Genomic DNA, 21,236 nt, shown 5'->3' on the forward strand with positions numbered 1-21,236 from the left:
GCCCCTTTGTTTATTGGTTTAATCCTATGTCCATCAATTAAAACTGTTAAATTGCATTTCATTCAAACGCAGAAAATAGTTCATCATTATTTATAAAATTATTAATAAAATACAGGTTGCAAAAATAAATAAACAAAGCTTACTGGAATTATTTATCCGATAAATAACAACCTTTTTTATGTTCCAGCAATATTCTATTTCGTAAAAACGTTTTCACAACTGCCTTAAGCAGCCATCTTCAGTTAACCAATAAAAAGAACACAGAATTATAAAAATAAGCACGTGGAGTTCTAAATGTACAAAAATTAAATGAAATTCGAATGCGCTCACGCACATCGTCGGTAACGCGCTTACACGCTAAAAACAGCGTTTTTTTATGATGTTCCGTCTCTTTAACACATTGCTAGTTTTAGGTTATCAAAGAAAGATTTCCAAGCTATCGCCAACGTGTCCGCATCTCTATGGTTAATGCAGTTTGTGGTTAAATGAGCTCTGTATATTTCCATTTTCTCAATGTGTTTAACAGCTTGTCTTGATCTTGCAGCTCTCATGATCGAGGCTTTATCCCAAAATACCGTTATCCCTTGCTCTTTCGCAAATGCTGCCAGTACCGTAGAATCAACATTCTTGCTCACCGATTGCTTGTGCTCATATATTCTCTGCTTTAGGCTCCTCATCGTAGCGCCGACATACACCAGATCAGTGTTAAAACGATTATCTCTAATTGGGATGGAATATACCCCTGTTCTGTCGATGTGCTTTTCTTTTCTCTTATCATTTCTCAAGATGCCATACACCGTTGGGTTACGCCTGTATATTACGCGCAAATTCCTATGCTTCGATACCTTCTTAACCACTTTACTTAGAAACGGTATAAAATCCAGAACTACATTTTTTCTTTGCCCAGTCTGGGGTTGTTGTTGGTCCTGTTTACGTTTATTTTAAACTAACCAAATTCATGTAAATCTCTATATCCCTGACCAGAATAAAAGTACAGTTATGAACTAACAAGATTTCAAACTATAAAAGTTTGAATTAACAAAGATTTCCTGTAAAAATTTTTGGCTGAAAAACTGCATGCTTTTGGATAAGAAATTGCCAAAGACATGCATTTCTCAGATTATTTCAGGTATCTGAGTCAGAAAAAAATGAGTACTTAAGTATAAAATTTTCTATAATGTACAAAGTGTATAGTGTACTAGAATGTAACAAAATCAACACTTGGCTTCTAAACTATTCTCTGGAGAATCATTGTATAAAAAGAGGAAATTACCAAAAACTCATCGGCTTTCAAGAAAAAAATTCAACCTCCAACATTTCAAAAACTGTATGAATTATATCTATTGATGGTAATATAAGTAATTTCATTTACTTACTTTTCCAAGATCTGTTGAACAATCCAGGCATCCAACTTGGACATTCCCATGACAAATACCAGGTATAATTTGAATCCGTTGAAAATCACTAGCTAATATCACAATATTACATCCAGCAGCATATGCCTGAAATTTTATAAATATTTTTTTAATGTATTACTTAAAAAAATATTGTAAAGCCAAAATATTTATGATCAGTTTATTTAAATTCTATCATTCATAAAATTATGTATAAAAAAGTTTAAATTATATATATTTATAGTTCAGATTAAAATTCAATTATTTCTTTTGTTTATAAATTTTTTTTATTTAAAAATTTTGTTAAACTCAAAATGTTCTATATTTATTTGCTAAAATATTACTTGTAAAAATTTAAATACTAATTACATCAAATAACAAAGTAATTAATATCTGCTTTTCAATCATCATCAAATATGGCAAAAGTTAAGTAGGTATCTAGGAAGTATTCTGCCTTAGTGATTTACACTGCTGTACACAACAATTTTTGATTAATTTAATTAAAATATATACAAAAAGAATCTGAAACATTAAATGGAAGAAAATGTTTACAAATATACATACTATTGAGATTCTCATTTATATATTATTCCTCTAATGGAATTTTGAAATTTTAAAGTTATAATTTACTGGAACAAACTTTTCAGATTCAGCAGTTGTAAAAACTATAATATAGATATCCTTTTGCATGATACACTCTGTTACTGAATCATATTGCCTTATATCAAAATGACAACTGTATTAAATCATTGCAATTGATCTAACTTCTAACAGATTCATCAATTTCTGCAATTACTGTGTATTCATTATATATCAGTTTATTTAGCATCTCCAAATTTTAAAAACAATTTCCCACTGTAAAATTCTCTTTTGTATGAAAGATTATCTATCAAGTTGAACCTGAAAAATACTATTTCCAGTCAAGAAAATATTCAATGTTATTAAAAGCACCCAAGCAGCTATAGGACATGTAAATCAAGATAAACTGAACATGAAACACCAAAGAAATATGCCAACTTAAGAACTGAAATAATAAATATTTTTTATAGATATGTGAAACATGCCAAAAAAAGAAAAGTAAGAAAAAGAAAAGCTTACTTTCCAAATCCATTCTTCACTCAGAAATAAACAGCTGCTGATATTTAACGGCAATCGAACATCCATCTAGAAACAATTTGGAACCTGAAGCAGAGCCCAAAAGGGGTTCGAAAATGTTTGTTTGTCAATATTTGCATTATCACACCGTAAAAGGTTCTGGGTATGTAATTTTTTGAAGCTGCTGTCAGATAGACAGCCCGAGATAGTGCCGTCAGATAGACAGCACGCGCAGCCCGAAAAGGTTCTGGGTATGTAATTTTTTGAAGCTGCTGTCAGATAGACTTAACCAACAAGCAACCTCAGATTGATCAAGGTTTCAAGTTCACTATAGTTTATTACGATCATTTGATCAAATCTGTCTTATTGTAAGCAATACAAAGCAAAATAGTTGAAGAGGTTGCATTTCAATTAACTGAAATGCAACCTCTTCAACTATTGATACCCCTTGTATTTTGCATTATGATAGTAAAGGATGAACTACTTATTTTCTGGACAAAATTATAGAATGTTTCCAGAAAACTATAACACAAAGCCAAAATTCAGCAGAGTAAGCTGGCCAAAACATAATAAATATTTGCTACATAAAAGAAAAACAACTGCATCATGAATTGGTCAAATGATCTCCACTTTGTGCAATTTATAAAAAAAGAAATAAAGCCCCTTCATTCGAGGATTACACAATCACTGTACAAAGCCTTATTTGGTATTGAACCAAGAGTTGGACTTATGACATCAACATTGCCATTTGAAGTTATTAAAAATAATATCATCATGGATGAGAATGAACTTTAGTCATTGAGCAGATAAGTAAAAAGCAAGAAGAAATTGAAATCACAACAGAGAAGACAAGATGATGTTTACTAGTTCATTGACAAATCTTTCTTCAGTAAGAAAAGAAATACAAAAATTTGAAGCAGGCCAAAAGACAAAAATGAATTTAAAAGCAATACATCCTCCAGTTCATGTAAGATGTAATGTTATTTTCTCATTCCAAGTGTACACAAAGCAAATGCAGGCTTCATAAACCATATGGGAATCATGCTTGAAAAAACCAAGGATAACCTATACAAGATTTGGATCAAAGAATAAAGTTTTGAACAAGCTATATAGCAGGTATGTTCACTTAAAGTAAGGTTAAATTAAGCTAAAAGTTAAAGAAGCATCTGATTGATTTCATTGAAATTGAGATCTGAATGAAATGACAATTTCATTCAAATCTCAATTTGATGTTTCTGTCAACTTTCCTTGACTTAAGAACAGGTACAACAACAGGAAATTTCACTGAGGACTGCATCGAGGACTACAGCAAGGAATACAAGAACAGGAACAGAACAAAAGTTAATCTGCTGTGCATGCAAGATTGTACTTCAAAGCAATGCTTCTGCAAAAACAAAGAAATCATTGTACCTCAAAATACCACAATATTCATATAAATAGTATTCTTTATTCCAATAAATAGAGTGAAGAGCATTGTGTGTACTGACAACAATGATTTAAAAAATGTGTCTAATAAAATTCTTTTTTGCTATATTATAAGACTAGACACCAATCAAATGCTGAAACTCTATCGAGCTAGTCTTATAATATATCAGGTTTAGCGATGTTCTTTTTTGCTAATTACAACTGTTGTTATTTTTCTCTAGTTACAACTAAGTTTATTAACACTGTGTCTTAATGGTGATAAATTTCAGTCAAGTTGTCTGCCACTAGTTAGACTCATATTGACTATAGAATTTTTAGTAAATACTAGCTAGTATTGTCAATTGGATTTTATTAATTTTTTAAATTTAACTAGTTAAAACTAGAATTAACAAAGAAAAAGTAGCTTTGTTGAAACTGATTTTGCCTAGTAAAATCAAGTTTTGACAAATTTTGAGTTTTGATTTTAATATATATATGTTATAATATTTTATTAAAAAACTTTTTATATTTTTAATTATCATAAAATGGTAAAAAGCTTAATTTTGAGGGTAGAGATGGGTTTTATAAAAAACTGTAAATGATAATAACAAGTAAAATTGTCATTAAGTCCAACCCTACTGAAGATATGGCACATGACCCCCCCTCTATCTCCCACCCTGTCTTTTATTTAACCACCAAAATTTAATAGCATCAATCCCAGGAAAGTAAAACACCTGTGTATCTATTTGGTACAAACATTGGTCTTCTTCAAAATATGCTCCTTCTGAGTTCATGCACTTTGTCCAGGATTCTTTCCACTGTTGGAAACATTTTTCAATCAGGATCTCCATCAAGCACTTTGTTGTGTTAGTCTTTATTGTCTCTGCATACTGAAATCTCTTTCCTTTGAATGGCACCTTGAGTTTAGGAAAAAGCCAAAAGTAGACCAGAGCCTTGTCTAGAGAGTAAGGAGGCCACTGAACCTGTGCAATATCCTGTTTTGCAAGCAATGTCTGGATGAGATACAATCCATAGGCCCAGAACATTGTAAAGAATGAACCAGTTGCCAGACTGCCAGAGCTGTGGTCTCTTGCTCCTAACAGCACTTCATAAATGAACTAAAACAGTCTAGTAGTACTCCTTTGTCAATTTTTCCATGAGGAGCATACTCATGATAAACTACACCCTGGTAGTCAAAAAAAATAGTTAACATGACCTTCACATTGCTGCATGATTGCTGTACCTTCCTTGGCTGTAGAGACCATGGAATTTTCCACTAGAAAGATTGTGTCTGAGGGTCATACCTGTAGACCCAAGTCTATCTCTGGTTATAATCTTCATGAAATCAGGATCTATCATGTTCCTGAAAATCACTAATGTGATAATATACATGCAACTATCATGGCTGCCTGACAGTGACTGCAAATGGAACAGGCTTGCCAAAGTTCACACACATACAGTAGGGTTCAAGGTCACATGATGACCTCCTCTCCAGCTTGTAAATACTTGCAAGGAAAAAATTAAGGTTGGATACGTTTTGATCGCTCCTTGCATGTTTTTTTATCATAATTCAAATATATATGTGTGTGTGTGTGTGTGTGTGTGTGTGTGTGTGTGTGTGTGGTGCCCATCTCTGACGCTGGTATGACTTGGTTGAGTCCAATGTCGTGCATAGGCGTGAAAAAAGACGGACCATTAGAAAAGGGGAAAAAAGAAGCAACGACGTAGCACAAATGACCTGTCCGCTTCAAGATGATTAATATCCGTTTAATAATCAGTATCAAGATGATTTGTTTAGTGTTCTTTGTTTCGTAATGTTTTCTGTATTGTATTAAAATATACATCATTATATGTCATAAGAAGCTTTTTGTATTCTTTCTTAAACTGTGTTCTGCATATGCTTCTTAACACCCAGCCCAGCCATCTATAGACACCACATATATAAGGAAGGAAAATCTACATAAATTATATCATCAAAAATTATCATCATTAAAAATATATTTTTTTTGTTTGTAATAATAAGCATCATCAGATTTTAATATAGAAAACTGATATGTTATATCAACCTATATGTTAAAAACCATATTCATATGATCAAATTTCAATATAACAATAACATTTAATGAAAATTAAAATTACATACAGTAAATGGAATTCCTTGGACACTTCCTACTGCAGAACAATGATCTCCTGAATTTACTGCTCCTGTTAAGATCTGATGGCAATTCATTTTCAATTATTAAAATTGCATATTTTGATTTTCCATTTTATTATTGCCAATTTATAAACTCATCTGAAAAATAAAATGTTTAAATTAAATACTTTAAACAAACCTAATAAAAATTTTTTTTTGATTTCATCAATTTATTATCAAAAATATTATCATCATTATTTATTATTAAATATAATTTTTAATAAATTATTAAATTTACTTTATTTTTAATTTAATTTGATTTTTATTTATATTTAAAACAATCAAATGAAAAGTAATATGCAATTAAAAATTATATTAATTTCACATGTAGACGATCCTTAACTTTCAGACATTTGACATTCAAACAATTTACTCTTCCATAAATAATACTTTTTATATGCCAAATTTATACTGACATACATTTTCACTCAAAAAATAAAAATTTAGCTATCTGTACTTGTGCTTTCTGCCAGTTTTGATTTAGGTAACAGCAAAATCATTTGTGAAAATTAAGTTTTGTTTGTATGTTTTCTAATTACTTTTTGTTTTAATGTTTTAAATAATGTTATATGCATTACAACATACTCACTATAAACATTTTTCTACTTTAATAATGTTGTTAAACTTTTAAAATTAATGTTCTGTTATTTCGCATTTTATTTGATCCCGACAAAGGTTAAATTGGTTTAAACCAAAACTACTTGAGTAATAATAATCATTTGCGTGTCTTGAAAAGTATTTTAAACGCACCCATTTTGTTAACCAACCCCCATTTTCTGATGTGTGTGATGAATGCTTTATTCTATCTTAATTTTATAATTTTCTGTTTAGCCTTGTGAGAACAAAACTCTCTTTATAACATGAGACTATTATGTTTAATTTTTAGACATTCAACTTTCACATACATTTTTTAAGAACATATTATATCTACAAATCAGGAATTGCTGTAGCACTGTAGATTATAAAAAATAATTAATTAATTAATTTCTGTTTTTTTTTTAAATCGATCTTATTCTAGAAAAACTTTTCGTTTAACAAGTATTTTTTTTTAAGTATTAAATAATTAAAATCTAATGTTTCCAGACTTCTAATATAGTTCTAAAACATTAAGTAACTTAATTGTTTAACCTCGCTCCAATAAACCAATATTTAATTTAATTTCTAAATAAAACACACTCTTGTTTATTGTATCAATATTTTTCAAATTTATTAAAAATTTCAATGAGAAAGGATTATATATTTCAGTCTAAAATTATTTTTTAAGTTCTTTTAAATTCTGTTAACTCAGTGCTCCTTGTAGTTGGATCTGTAAAGCTGTTAACTACTCAAGGACGAGAGACTGCACTCACCAGACATATTTTTAAATTCTTAATGATCTGCGTTGAGAAATTTTACTAAGATCAGGTTTTGTTACAAATAATACACATTTTAATGTTTATTTTACCTTACTTCAGTTAGAATATATTAAAAGTAATTTTGATATAAAAACAGAAAATTGATATCTAATCAGGCCGACCAAATCGATAAAAACAAAAATATGCTATCTGAAATTATTGTTAAACTTAATTATAATTTCTATTCGAGTTCTGAATCTGTTTAGTCTAGATTTTTAAAATTGCATTGTTTGCAGATTGTTATTATGTGGTATCTGCAGATTTGTACAGTAGGCTACATGTTACACTCTTGAATGCTGTTTTCCTATTCTTCTTTTTTGGATAATATGCACATTTTTCTCTTGATACTAATGTTGCCTATGGAGGATCTGTACACTTTCTTTCTCAACACTTCCAGGATTTTCATATGGAGATCCTCACCCTCATTGTCTGCAAGGAAGGTTCTACATTTTCTTCCTCAGACTCCTCATCAAGCCATTTCAGAAATATTTTATCATGTTTTATGATGGTATGTATGTTACCGGCAAAACCCAATTTTATGCCATACTAGTTTTGCCTAGGCCAAACTAGTTTGGCGTAAGTGAGTCAGGCCAAACTAGTTTAGAATTATTATTCAAGTATATTAATGGTTAAAATAAATTAAAAGGAAATCAATTAGATGAACAATATTTATTTATATTTATTCAAATATTTTGGTAATTTGGTTGCTAATAATATGGTAAATAATATATTAATGGTTGCTAATAATATGGAAAATAAATAATTTGGTTGCTAATAATTATGGTAATTTATTAGGTTAGGTTAGGTTAGAATGTGTCCCCCCACTGTTCCCTGTCTTCTGATCTCTGGAATCTAAGACGAGCCTCCATCTTCGATACCTAGGGTAACATTAACCAAAAACAGTATTGATTAGAAGTGACACAACACTTGTACAAAAGTATAAAATAAAAATAAGCTAATCAGTACTTATCAGTTTGTATTTTTTTAAGCCATGCACTTTTAAAGGTAATTAACTTTCAAAAATATTTTCAAAAATTCAAACGAAACAATAAAAATAACTTTTAAAAATCAAACTAAAATTAAAAATGAACTTATTTGTGTTTTGATGAACTTAAATTAACCATTAATATATTTAACCATTAATATACTTGAATAATAATTCTAAACTAGTTTCGCCTGACATGCTTATGCCAAACTAGTATGGCATAAAATCGGGTTTTACTGGTAACATTTATATACAATATCACTTCGCAGTTAGAATCATACCAATTCAAATGTGAAAAAACAGACATAGGATGAGTCTGTGCCAACACAGCTGAAACAAAGACAGTACTGAAAGCATTAGCAATGACACTTATTTCTGACTCCAGTATCTTGTTGAAGGGGATACTTGGATAGAAAGGTAGAGTTTGTCCACAAAACTTCCAAGAAACCCAAGTTACGAGCATTTTAAAATGAAAGTGAGCACAGAGTTCATCCTCAAGCAATGATGAATTAAAATAAATATACTAAAAAATACAGTTAGTCATCAATTTTATACATATACAATTTATAATGCTAAAATTTTACAATTAAATTAACAATAATGCTAAAATTTCTAATATAATCCCTCAAACAATCTCGTCAGAAGTTTACGAATTTTCAATACAAACATCAAAAAAGAAAAAATCCCCAAATTCCCAATCTAAAAGTATTTCTATATCATCTAATTTATTTTTTAAAACACAATCATCTTTCCTATAATGCTCTATGGTGCTCTTAAAAAATTTCAAATTATGGAATTTCACATAATAAAAATAAATCATATTCATAGGCATTGTAAGTAGATAAAGTACAGAAGAGATGACAAAATGAGTATTTTGCATATTCTGTAGATCACTATATTCAGCTGATGGAAAGTTCCATCTTTTTCTGATGTTACTTGCAAAGTATAATCACCTCATGAAAAATTGCAAAAACTAATATAATTTTGCATTTTGGTAATTTTATTTTCCTATTTATTTACCAAGTATAAACAAATTCACACAATGCAGGCATGCATTATAACAGAAGGAATTATATAATAATAAATTTTAACTTATTTAACAAATATCCACAAATGTTAATTTTTAGAAACTATCAAAATTTTCCTCTTTAAATTTTTTTATAAATTTTAATCAATTGAGAGCTTAAAAGCTAACGACAAAAAACTTAAAAAAAAGACATGAAAATTTCAACACCATCCATACATTTCCAGCAACCAAATTTTAATAAATTTGGTTGCTGGAAATGTATGGATGGTGTTGAAATTTTCATGTCTTTTTATATAGGATGTTCTATATTTTAAAATTAAATAATGTCATTTATTAAGTAGCATTTCAAATTCAAATGTCATCGAATCAAAAGCTTTATGTGAAACTCGATGCAGGCTTATGAAATAAGTCAAACATGTGTGATCTTAATAAATTTGGTTGGTAGACATGTATGGACAGTGTTGAGGTTTTCACATTAGAGTGCCAACTTTGTTTTAATGAAAAGAAAAAATTGTTATGAAGAAATTTCATTATTTATTCAAGTTGTCTTTGTTGTATCTTCAATGATTAGTCATTGTGTATTTAAAGGAAAATATTTATAATTGTATCACTGTATTTCTAATGTTTCTTTCCATTTTAAATAGAATTATTGAAATGAAAAAAGAAAATTCAATCTATTAATCAGCCAATGTAAAAACAACAACTAAAATTGTTGCACAGAGCAAAATATTCCTCAAAATCTGATTATCTAGTTCTTTTATATTCTTAAAAATCAATTTTCTGAATAAAACCTATAACATAAATATGATTTACAGATTAAAGAGTGTATTTTTTAAATCATTTCAGTTAATTAATAAAATTGACATATTTTAAAAAAATATATTGCCACAGTGGCTAAACTGCAGCTTTACTAACTCTTACTGCAGTTCTTATATATTTATACAATTTGTTAAGTTGTACAAATATGTAGACACTATAGTATGAATAGGAATTGTATAAATATGTAAGAACTGTAACACTTACTTGAAAATAAATATAAATTGTATAAAACCAAATTTATTAAGAACACAAATGTTTATGGCTTATTTCATAAGTCTGCATCGGGTTTTACGTAAAGTCCAATCTGACGACATTTGAAATTGGAACGTATTTACACAAGTACTTACACATATGTAATATTTTTGTAAGTTTGCTGACTATTATGTAGTGTGATATATACATGAATTGTAAGCATAACTCACAACTTAACCTTTAACAGGCAACTGACAACTATTTATTTTTTTAATTCTCTTTTCAAAATTAATGTAAACTAGTCATTATATTGAAATTATTGAAAACACTTTAGCACTAAATGCCTGTCTTTTGGAAAAAAATAAATAAGGTATATTTATTTGAACTGAATTTTAAACAAAGTTTAGTCTTCCAACTACACACTCACAAACGAGTATGTAATGGAGAAGAAACATTAATATGCATTTAGATAAAAAGAGAAATTATTAATTTATAATAAATCTATTTTTTATAAAAGCTTATTTAGACAGCCTTTCTTACATATGTAGCCAAACACATGTATTATTAACATAATGTAATAGTGATATTTAGTTTACTAGAGCGCAGTGATAACTATAAATATTTTATATCTGGGTTAAAGTTCTGTATATCTGTATGTATAATACTATCCTAAATTGTTTTCATTTAATTTTTGATTACTATCAACATAAATCATGTGTACACATTACTCATATACACTAATGTGTTGAATTTTAATAATAAAGTATGAACAATAGTGTAATTTCTGATTAATTATCCTTATCAGAAAACATTTATTGGAAGAATAAACAAATGTTCATAAACTAAATCTGCAGGCATTTTCAAATAATTAATAACTCTTTAAATTACTGTTTCTCCATAAGAGAAAGTACAAAATAGTTTAGAAAACTAAACATAACTCCATTTTATAAGTATTCCAACCAAGATATTTGTTTAATATTTTTATACAATTATAATTTTGTTTTTAACAAAAGGAACACACAAAATTATTGCTATAAAAAAAATAGAGAAAAAATTTACATATTATATTATATTGATGACTATCCAAACATCAAGAGTTTGAAAACAATTTAATAAAAAGTAAAAAAAAACAAAAAAAAAACATTACAGATAGATACTAGTCCAATCTTCACTGCTTGCCATGTCCAATCACCAGGAACAACTATTCCCATTGCAGAGACAATCTTTCTTTAGAGGCTATGCCTCTGCACAAATATGCAAAACAGTTTAAAATGTCCACAGGTGACAATCCCAACACAATTAAAAAATATATTTCTTTGTAAAAAGGGCTGGCAGAATTACAATTTAATAAAAAGTAAAAAAAAAAGAACTTGCCAGCCCTTTTTACAAAGAAATATTACATTTTTTAATTGTGTTAGGATTGTCACCTGTGGACATTTTAAACTGTTTTGCATATTTGTGCAGAGGCATAGCCTCTAAAGAAAGGTTCTCTCTGCAATGGAAATAGTTGTTCCTGGTGATTGGACATGGCAAGCAGTGAAGATTGGACTAGTATCCATCTGTAATTTTTTTTTTTTTTACTTTTTATTACATTGTAATTCTGCCAGCCCTTTTTACAAATTGAATACAATTTGTTTGAAAATAATATTATCTATAATAATTATTTCTCTTTGTAACAGTAACATATTGACTTTGCTAAGAGCAATATAAACAACTTAATTTTCTGATTTCTCATGTTGAGGGAAATCCTTTCATATGGTAAAAAGTTAATATGATCCATATCTAGCTTCTGACAGTGAGTTTCTTTTCCAATTAGGAAATGTCATAAATGTCAAGAAAATTCTCCCAATCAATGAGGAATTAAATGAGATCAATGATAATCCTATTCTGGAGGAGAATACTTTACAATTGGAAAATAACTTAATAATTACTAATAAGTAAATACTAGAATTCAAAAGACAACAGTTTACTGTTTAATAATAGTTAATATCAATAGAACTCCTAACTCAATAACCAACCAACCAGCAATACAAACACTCACTTGAAAAGCAAATGGTTTCATCCATTTTTAAAGAACAACTTCAGGGTGGAGTTCTAATGTGGAATCATATGATTTTCAAACAATTTGGATTTTCTAAATTGCCACTGCTGATTGAAGATCCTACAAGATTATATATGCACCATATCCACCTATTGTCACATCTCCAATTTGACATTGAAGATCCGTGATACTCCATATTAGAATTCCAGTCTGAAGATGTCCTCTAAAAATGGATGAAAACATTTGCTTTTCAAGTGACTGTTTATAATGCTGGTAGTTTGATCATTGAGTTAGAAGTTTTATACTAGAATACTTTTTCACATAGATACTGATTTTATACAAATAATAAAAATATATTATTGTGTTTTTGACTGAATAATTTTATAGAAAAAAACCAAAGAACTAGATTTAAATAAACTGCATAACAGGAAATCTTATAGAAACTCTTTTTACTGCACTTATAATACTGCAAATTTTCAATAGAAATATGATACTATTATCAGACAGGGAATCAATTTATCAACAGACCAAAAAACATATGATATGATTTTTTCTACATAAATTTATGCTGGTTAATGTTACCTATGGTAGCGAACATGGCGGCTCATCTCTGAAACAGTGGGGACGCACATTCTAACCTAACCTATTCTAATAAATTACCATAATTATTGCTAACCAAATTATTAGAATAGGGATAATCTGCACTTCCATGCACTGTTCATGCATTTATCAGTTAATTCATGCCAAGTAAAGTTGATATTGCCTATGGCATCCATGATGTTATATTTTTTCCAAAATTTCACAAAATAAACATAGATTTAAGGAAAGTACAGCACTAGGATGAATTGTCACTTTTTGCTGATTGGTTCGTGTTTGAGAATAATCGTATTACATAAGAATCAATGAAATGCCGCAATAATTTGAATCAGTATAAATTTTGAACTTTTTTTAGGCTTCAAGCAGACAGTGTTATATTGAATCAGCATTAAACGAGGTCTTACTGTATAACTTGAGTATATTTAATTACTATTAATTAAAAGAAGTTTTATAATTCATCTGTGTTATTTGCCTGTTTTTTATACAATAATGTCTAACAACAACTAGCAAATAACTGAAGTAAGAAATGTCAGCAATTTAAATAATGATTAAAACAATAAACATTTAATGCTTAAAGTACAGTTTAATACTGACAACAATTGTCTCTTATCAGTCAAATGTTGAAGCTGTTAGCAGAAAAAGTTAGCCAAAAATACCTGTTTATCTAAAAATAACGATGACTATAATCAAAGTTCTGATTAAATTAACAAAGTTTTATAAGTTTATTAAAAGTAAAGTTTTATAAATGTATTTGAACATATATGTTTGAAAACAGGCTAATTATGATGACAATAGCTGACTGATAACAATATTCATAATTACAATAATTTTTTAAAATATTCATGATAGGTAACATTTAAAAAAGTTATTAAATATTATTTTTTTAGAAGATTAAAATTTTAGAATATAAAGAAAACCCAAATCGTATTAAAATATTTTAAAACATTTAATAATTTACTTTTTTCAAAATACTTAAAAAATATCTGACATAAGTTTGAAAAACTAAAGATTAAAACAGTATATTGAAATAAAAATCAATTAAAATTTTAGCATCAAACCTTCTTTGTAGTACCTTCTAAACAATTCTCCAGCAGCTTATTATCTTGATAACAACTAACATTTTCGATCCTTCAGCTGGATCTTCTTCAGGTTGAACATAAACGTTGCGTTTTAAAAAATGTTTCATTTATCGAGCACGTCTCCAAGTTAAATTTGCTGCGTGACGTCATTGTTATAAAACGAGATACGAGATATTAAACCCATTTCAAACTATTATTTCTTTAAATGTTGAAAACAGTTTGAAATAGTTAAACCCATTTCAAACTGTTTAATATCTTGTATCCCATTTTATAACAATGATGCCGCACAGCGAATTTAACCTGGAAACATGTTCGATACATGAAAACATTGCGTTTTAAAAAAATCCTTCAGCTGGACCTGAAGAAGATCCAGCTGAAGGATTGAAAATGTTAGTCGTTATCAAGATAATAAGCTACTGGAGAATTGCTTAGAAAGTTCTACAAAGAAGGTTTGGTGCTATACTCCAGTATTAATATTTTATTTCAAATATATTTCTATTTAAATTACCATTTTTTAAATTCATTGATTCGATTAGCAATTAAGACAAAACGTAAATCAACCAAATTAGATTTTATGTAAAGTTAAAATACAGTTTTGAAAATCTCTGCTCTTATAAGCTTAAATACAGTATGGTTTTGTTTTACATAGGGTCTGCAACAGGTACTGCAAAAAATGAAATTCTGCATAAATTTGTGTTCCACCCCATATAGTCCTAGATTGCTGGACACTTATGCAACAACTTACAGTTAATAAGAAAAAAACATTAGAATATATGCTTAAAATTCTTTACTTAAGCTTTTACTATAATAAACAACACTTTATTTCAATGTTTCTAAATATAAAGAGCAAAATTTTATATCGCTGAATGATAGTTACCGATGATAATTATTGTGAAACAGAGGGATTTTTTTTTTAATAATTAATATAAACACTAAAATAGTATGGTTGAGATTATGGGATTATCTCAAATTTATACTATTGGGTTGTTCGGAAAGTTTGTAGCGATTTTTAAGAGAAATAAAAGAAATTGTTTTAATACTAAAAATATACTTTTATTCCATTATGTATGCGCCATTGTTTTTAATGACGTGTTGCCATCTATGGGGCAGCTTCATGATACCCTCTTCGTAGAACTTTCCAGTTTTTTCCGCGAAAAACTGATCCACGTGGTTTTTGCAAGCTTCCAAAGTATCAAAGTTTTTATCATGAAGGGAATTTTGTAGAGAACGGAACAAATGGTAGTCCGACGGGGCAAGGTCGGGTGAGTAAGGGGGGTGGGGTAAAACATCCCAGCCTAGTTCCAATAATTTTTGGCGTGTTCGTAAAGACGTGTGAGGTCTGGCATTATCTTGGTGAAACACAATGCCTTTTCTATTGGCCAGTTCCGGACGTTTTTTTTTAATTGCCATGTTCAGCTTATCCAATTGGGAACAATACTTATCAGAATCAATTGTTTAATTCTGTGGAAGCAGCTCATAGTACAGGATTCCTTTCCAATCCCACCAGACAGTGAGCATGACCTTCTTTGGATGAAGACCGGCCTTTGGAGTTTTTAATGGTGATTCATTTTTCTTACCCCACGATCGTTTTCGGCTGATGTTATAAATGATCCACTTTTCATCACCTGTCACTAAACGCTTCAGAAAAGGGTCATTTTCATTTCATCTTTCAAGAGAATCACAAATGGAGATGCGATCCAGTAAGTTTTTTTTCTGTTAAGTCGTGAGGTATCCAAATGTCATAACGATTCACGTATCCGAGCTTCTTTAGATGTTGAAATACAGTACTGTTTGATGACTTCACTATGTCTGCAATCTCTCGAGTTGTGTAATGAGGGTTTTCATCCAATAATGCTTTGATCTGGTCCTCTTCAATAACAGGAGGTCTTCCTGAGCAAGGAGCATCTTCAAGGCTGAAATTACCCGTTTTAAATTTTGCAAACCACTTTCGAACAGTTGATTCTGATACAGCACTCCCACCATAAATATCACATATCTTTTTTGCTGTTTGTACAGCATTTTTGCGTTTACGAAAAAAGAAAAGAAACAAGTGTCGATAATGCACGTTGTTCGCATCCATTTTTGCAATGAGCCAAATTAAACGCTATTTGAATAATCTTAACGGTTTTTTTTGTAACGGATGCGTCTCAAGGTCATTTATCGTAATATTCATTGGTTTGTACAATTCTAATCATTTTTGCGTCAATCGGTGTCTCAACTGTCGGCTATCAAAAATCACTACGAACTTTCCGAACAACCCAATATAACCACTTACAATTGAGACCTTGTGGATAATTATTGCATTTAGAAAGATATTTTATTCAATAACATATTTCTTTTTTACAATATGCATTTTGACCAAATAACTAGTTTGGCCCTCTTCAGTTGTACTATAAAAAATTAAAGTATGTAAGCATTATCATTTATAGATTATTCTAAGGGGTATTTTTACATGAATTTTTGATGATTACTTACAATTAAATTGTTTACACATAAAAAATGTTTTGGTTGTCTTCTTAATTTTTTTCTTAATGTTTCAAGATCTTTTATTTACTAGGCTACATTAAAATTATTATTTTAGTTTTTTACATTAATATTTAAAAAATTATAGGATAACTTACATTTTGGATTTACATTACATTTTTAAAAAAGGTATATATTTTCTCAAGTTTTACAAAATTGACATTACAATTTTGCTTTCTAGTACACCTGAAGATGGTCTATTGTATTAGGTTGAAAATGTTAGTGTTTTGTTTAATAAACATTTCTCAGCAATAGAAGGTGTTTGATGGTTCCTTAAGTGTTATCATGTGATGTCATGACATTGCTAGGTGTATGGTGGTGCATGGCACTCCCATAGCACAAGAGCTCAAATTCTACTGATTTTCCTAAAGTGTGCTTTGTGATTCAATTTCACACTGAACTCAAAATAAGCAGACTAGTGTTTTTATCACCAGTATTATATTTTTATTTCCACTGTAATAAAAATATCACCAAGTGGCAATTTTGAACAAAAAATTAACATACATAGGCTCAACCAACAGATCACTTACAAAAAGGATAGCTGAGCATAAATATGACACATACAACAAAAAGTTTAATTCCACCCTAGCCCAGTTTGCAAGTGAACCGAATATAACGGCCAAATGGGAAGAGGCTAAGATTATTATACCTATGCTTGATTATAACAAGCTTAGAACAATTGAAACAATAGAAATCTTTACGAAATCCCTCAAAGAAAACTGTATTAACAAGCAGAGATGCAGACTCACTCTCCACCATATAGAAATCACTCCTCAATAACCCCTTAAATTAAATAGGCCAATCCACCCTCATTGAGCCCGTTGCAATCTTTTGAGATTTTCTAAATTTATCTCTTTTTTTATTTTCTAATTTTAACAATTATCTTATCATCAATAGTCATTCGCACATCTTGGTTAAACTCAAAAGATAATTAACAATGTCGATATCGTTTAAACTTTATTAGCAATGACTTCACTAGTAAGAAGAAACCTTTGTAAACAGTGACGTCATTTAAATATCTGCTAACCAACGTTCCAACTGACCTTACTGTACCCGAAGAAGACCATTCAAAATGGCCGAAAACATTTGTACTTAGTGATTAAACTGTTAGAAACAAAGTGTGAAAGGTATTGTCTTACTTATTTTAAGTAGTTCTAGCTTCGAGTGCAGAGAGGTATAATATTCCAAGAACATACTTCCCATATAGTTTATACAATCTGTTGCCAAAATTTAAACACTTTATCATCATATAAAAGGAATTATTCTAGCATTTTTACAAGATGTTTTTTTATTTAAACAAGTTTTTATGAAGTCTTTCAGAAATTAAGGTTAGCAACTTCCATCACATGCCGATCATCACAACCTGTCTAACATAGATCACTTTTCAAATATTAGTAGTAGACCAGTATTAATTAGTAGACGTTGACCATTTTCTCAACACTTTCTGGAACCTTTTACCGGTGTTAGACCAAAGGTTCCAGAAAGTGTTGTTACATCCCCGGTGTTCCTTGATGTATGTAGATTTTTGACCATTTTCTCTTCCAGAAGGAAGTCAGCAACTACTTCTGGTCAAATTACTTCAATCCCCTTCTGCAACAGTCACTTCTTTCTATCGGACCAGAAGTATGGTGGCATTCGAAAAGGAAAATTATATAATACAACTAGGGTTTCTGAAACGGGATCCCGGGATCCCGGCTGTTTTTTTACCCCGGGAAATATCCCGGGAAATTTTTCTCATCCCGGGAAATCCCGCAATTTTTTTAAAAGTTCACTTTTTTCTTATTTTGTGTTAAGATTGAAGAAATTTTACAAATAGAAAGTATAATTAACTCATAAACTGTCAGAATGCCGGAATGCATTTATATTTAATTTAAGCCTGTGTTACTGATGGTGCAGCTGTAATGGTGAAATTTGGAAGGTTAATTGAATGTGAGCATCAGTTATGTTATGCACACGGAATTCATTTAGCGGTATGTGATGTTTTGTACCAAAAGTCAACCACTTCAGTAGCAGTCCCTCTTTCTGAAGAAATTCAAACTGAAGATGAAGAGCGCAATGATGATATTGAGAAAGATGAAGAAGACTTTAGTTATAGTATTGATTTTGAAAGTGTTTTGTGTGAGCGTTTGGCTGAAGATCCTTTCGATATAGATATTTCATTTGAATTACATGACACACTAGGTAATGAAATAGTCTGTTCTCAAATCATTAATAAGGTTAGAAAAATAGCAAAATTTTTTCGCAAATCACCTTTAAAGAATAACATCTTACAAAAATACGTTGAACAGGAACATGGGAAAAATTTGCACTTATTTCTGGATTCCAAAACCCGATGGAATAGCCTTTTAGCCATGTTAGAGCGATTTATTAAAATAAGATCATCCATATCGAAAGCAATCATTGACTGTAATAAAGATACGGACAATTTTGATCTTGACAAACAAGAAGTTACTGTAATTCGTGACATCGTGGCATCACTGCAGCCATTAAAAGCTGGAGCAGAAAAGCTTGGCAACAGAGGATCGACTTTACTTTCATCGGAAGGTATTTTTTCTTTTATTATAAATGAGTTAAATCAACTAAACACACCTTTTTCAAGAAGACTAAAAGAGTCGTTTATTCGACGCATAGCAGAGAGAAGAAATGTAAAACTGACTGGCCTCATACAATATCTCAATAGTGGAAAGAATTATGGAAAAGTTTCAACTTTCCCAAGTGAAAAAAGTTTGCCAGCCTTACCAACCAAGACTATGTTAATTTTATCAGCAAAACAGATGTTAGATCGTCTTTTTGAAGTATCTACTGATTCTACTTCCGGTGATACAGATCAACTACCAGATGTCGCAAGCTCATCTGCAATGACTTTAGCTGAAAAGCTTGATGCTGCTATCAAAGAAGCTGAGATAGACAGATCAAGAAAAGTGGACAACAAAAGCAGTACTGAAACGCGTCTCGAGAACGAAATAGAAATCTTTGAGGCTACAGGTGAAAAAACACACATCATCTGTCTTCTGTTAAATGCGTTAAAAACGATTCCACCCACATCGATTGAATCAGAAAGGGCATTCTCGGCAGCAGGACTTTTTATTACCAAATTAAGAACCAGATTGAGTGATCGGAGTATCCGACCATCTTTGTTTCTTAAAATCTCATTATAAAAATTTACAGTAATATTTGTATTATGTTTTATTTAAATAAAAAATATCATTTTCTAAGTTAGAAGTTTGATCAAAGTTCAGTTTTTTTTCTTTAAATTTTTAACTCAATTCGTAGGCAATTTTTGTTATAAGCAGTTTCGAACAAACTTTAACAAATTTTTTTTTATTTGTGAATTTTCTACGTAATTCAAAGGTATTTTTAATACATATTTTACACATCATTATTAATACGATTTTGGAGGTTGTAGAACACTTAAATTACTTTAAAAAATGAAAAATAATGATATCATTCGATTTCAAGATATTTTTTATATTTTAAAAATAATTTATTATATCCCGGGATTTCCCGGGATCCCGGGAAACAGTTCACTTTTATCCCGGAATCCCGGGACAAGCAAAAGACCGGGAAATAAGAAACCCTAAATACAACGTTACTAGCCAGCACAAAATATTCAAGAATGCCAAATGTAAATATTTGGTCCATTTTACAAAATTTCATTCATTGGCAGATTACTGTTTGATTTCGGCTGTGAGTGGTAAAGTTTCTTAGAACTAACATTAGAAAAAAAATATATCTTAAAAATTATCAACTATACAACCACTAATTTCAATCTATAACTTCATCACATTATATTAATTTATAAATTTTAAGTTTTGTAACATTGTCATTTAAATTTTACAATAAAAAAATCTTAGTCATAGCTAATATATCCAATTATTTTAAATTTTAAATCAACTACTGTATAACTTTAATTAACACTACAAAGAAATCTTCATGTATACTTTCTTTTATCAAAAAATAAAACAAAATAAAACTTTTGATTTAACAAGCAATTTAATCATAGAACATATTCTGAGTCCTTGGAATTTCCATCTACCGCTATTATCCTTGTGAAATTTTTGATAGATGATATTGTTAGAGACATAAATAAAATGAATCATTTTCTGTTCAATATTTTCAATTTTTGATCTCTAAATTATTTAATTGATAATACATATTATTATTTGTATTTCAATTTTTATTCTTTGCAACATTTACAGAATAAGATATCCATTGTCTACAAATAATATTGAAAAACAAAATACAGTTTATTTGTCATTATCTTGTAATAGTCATAATTATACTTAGTATTATGAAACAGTCATAATAAAGTAGACTGTTTCATAATATATAAGTTTCAATAATCCTTTCTTCTTTGCTTTTAATGCTGTATTTAGTGTGCAATCATTATGATCAATGTTGGTATTATAGGCCCTGTAGGCCTTTAGCCACAGTCACAATCTTCATCCGATTTATCCAGTCAATAGTCATCTTCTGCCAATCTTCCTCCCCA

General features: G+C 29.6%; 1 protein-coding gene across 2 annotated transcripts in view; it reads right to left on the reverse strand.

The window, feature by feature from the left end:
- The window catches only part of Rbcn-3A (Rabconnectin-3A), a 161,001-nt gene that overhangs the window by 136,330 nt on the left and 3,435 nt on the right, over nucleotides 1–21,236 (reverse strand). For both annotated transcript variants that reach the window (XM_067288460.1, XM_067288459.1), the window contains exons 2-3: nucleotides 6,037–6,186; nucleotides 1,377–1,502 (exon numbers count right to left, since the gene is read on the reverse strand). In XM_067288460.1, coding sequence (XP_067144561.1) covers nucleotides 1,377–1,502; nucleotides 6,037–6,123 — 213 coding nt within the window. In that variant the 5' untranslated portion in view covers nucleotides 6,124–6,186. The remainder of the gene's footprint in view (nucleotides 1–1,376; nucleotides 1,503–6,036; nucleotides 6,187–21,236) is intronic.

Source organism: Centruroides vittatus, unplaced genomic scaffold (genome assembly GCF_030686945.1).
Source record: "Centruroides vittatus isolate TY-2023 unplaced genomic scaffold, ASM3068694v2 scaffold_861, whole genome shotgun sequence".
Lineage (NCBI taxonomy): Eukaryota > Metazoa > Arthropoda > Arachnida > Scorpiones > Buthidae > Centruroides > Centruroides vittatus.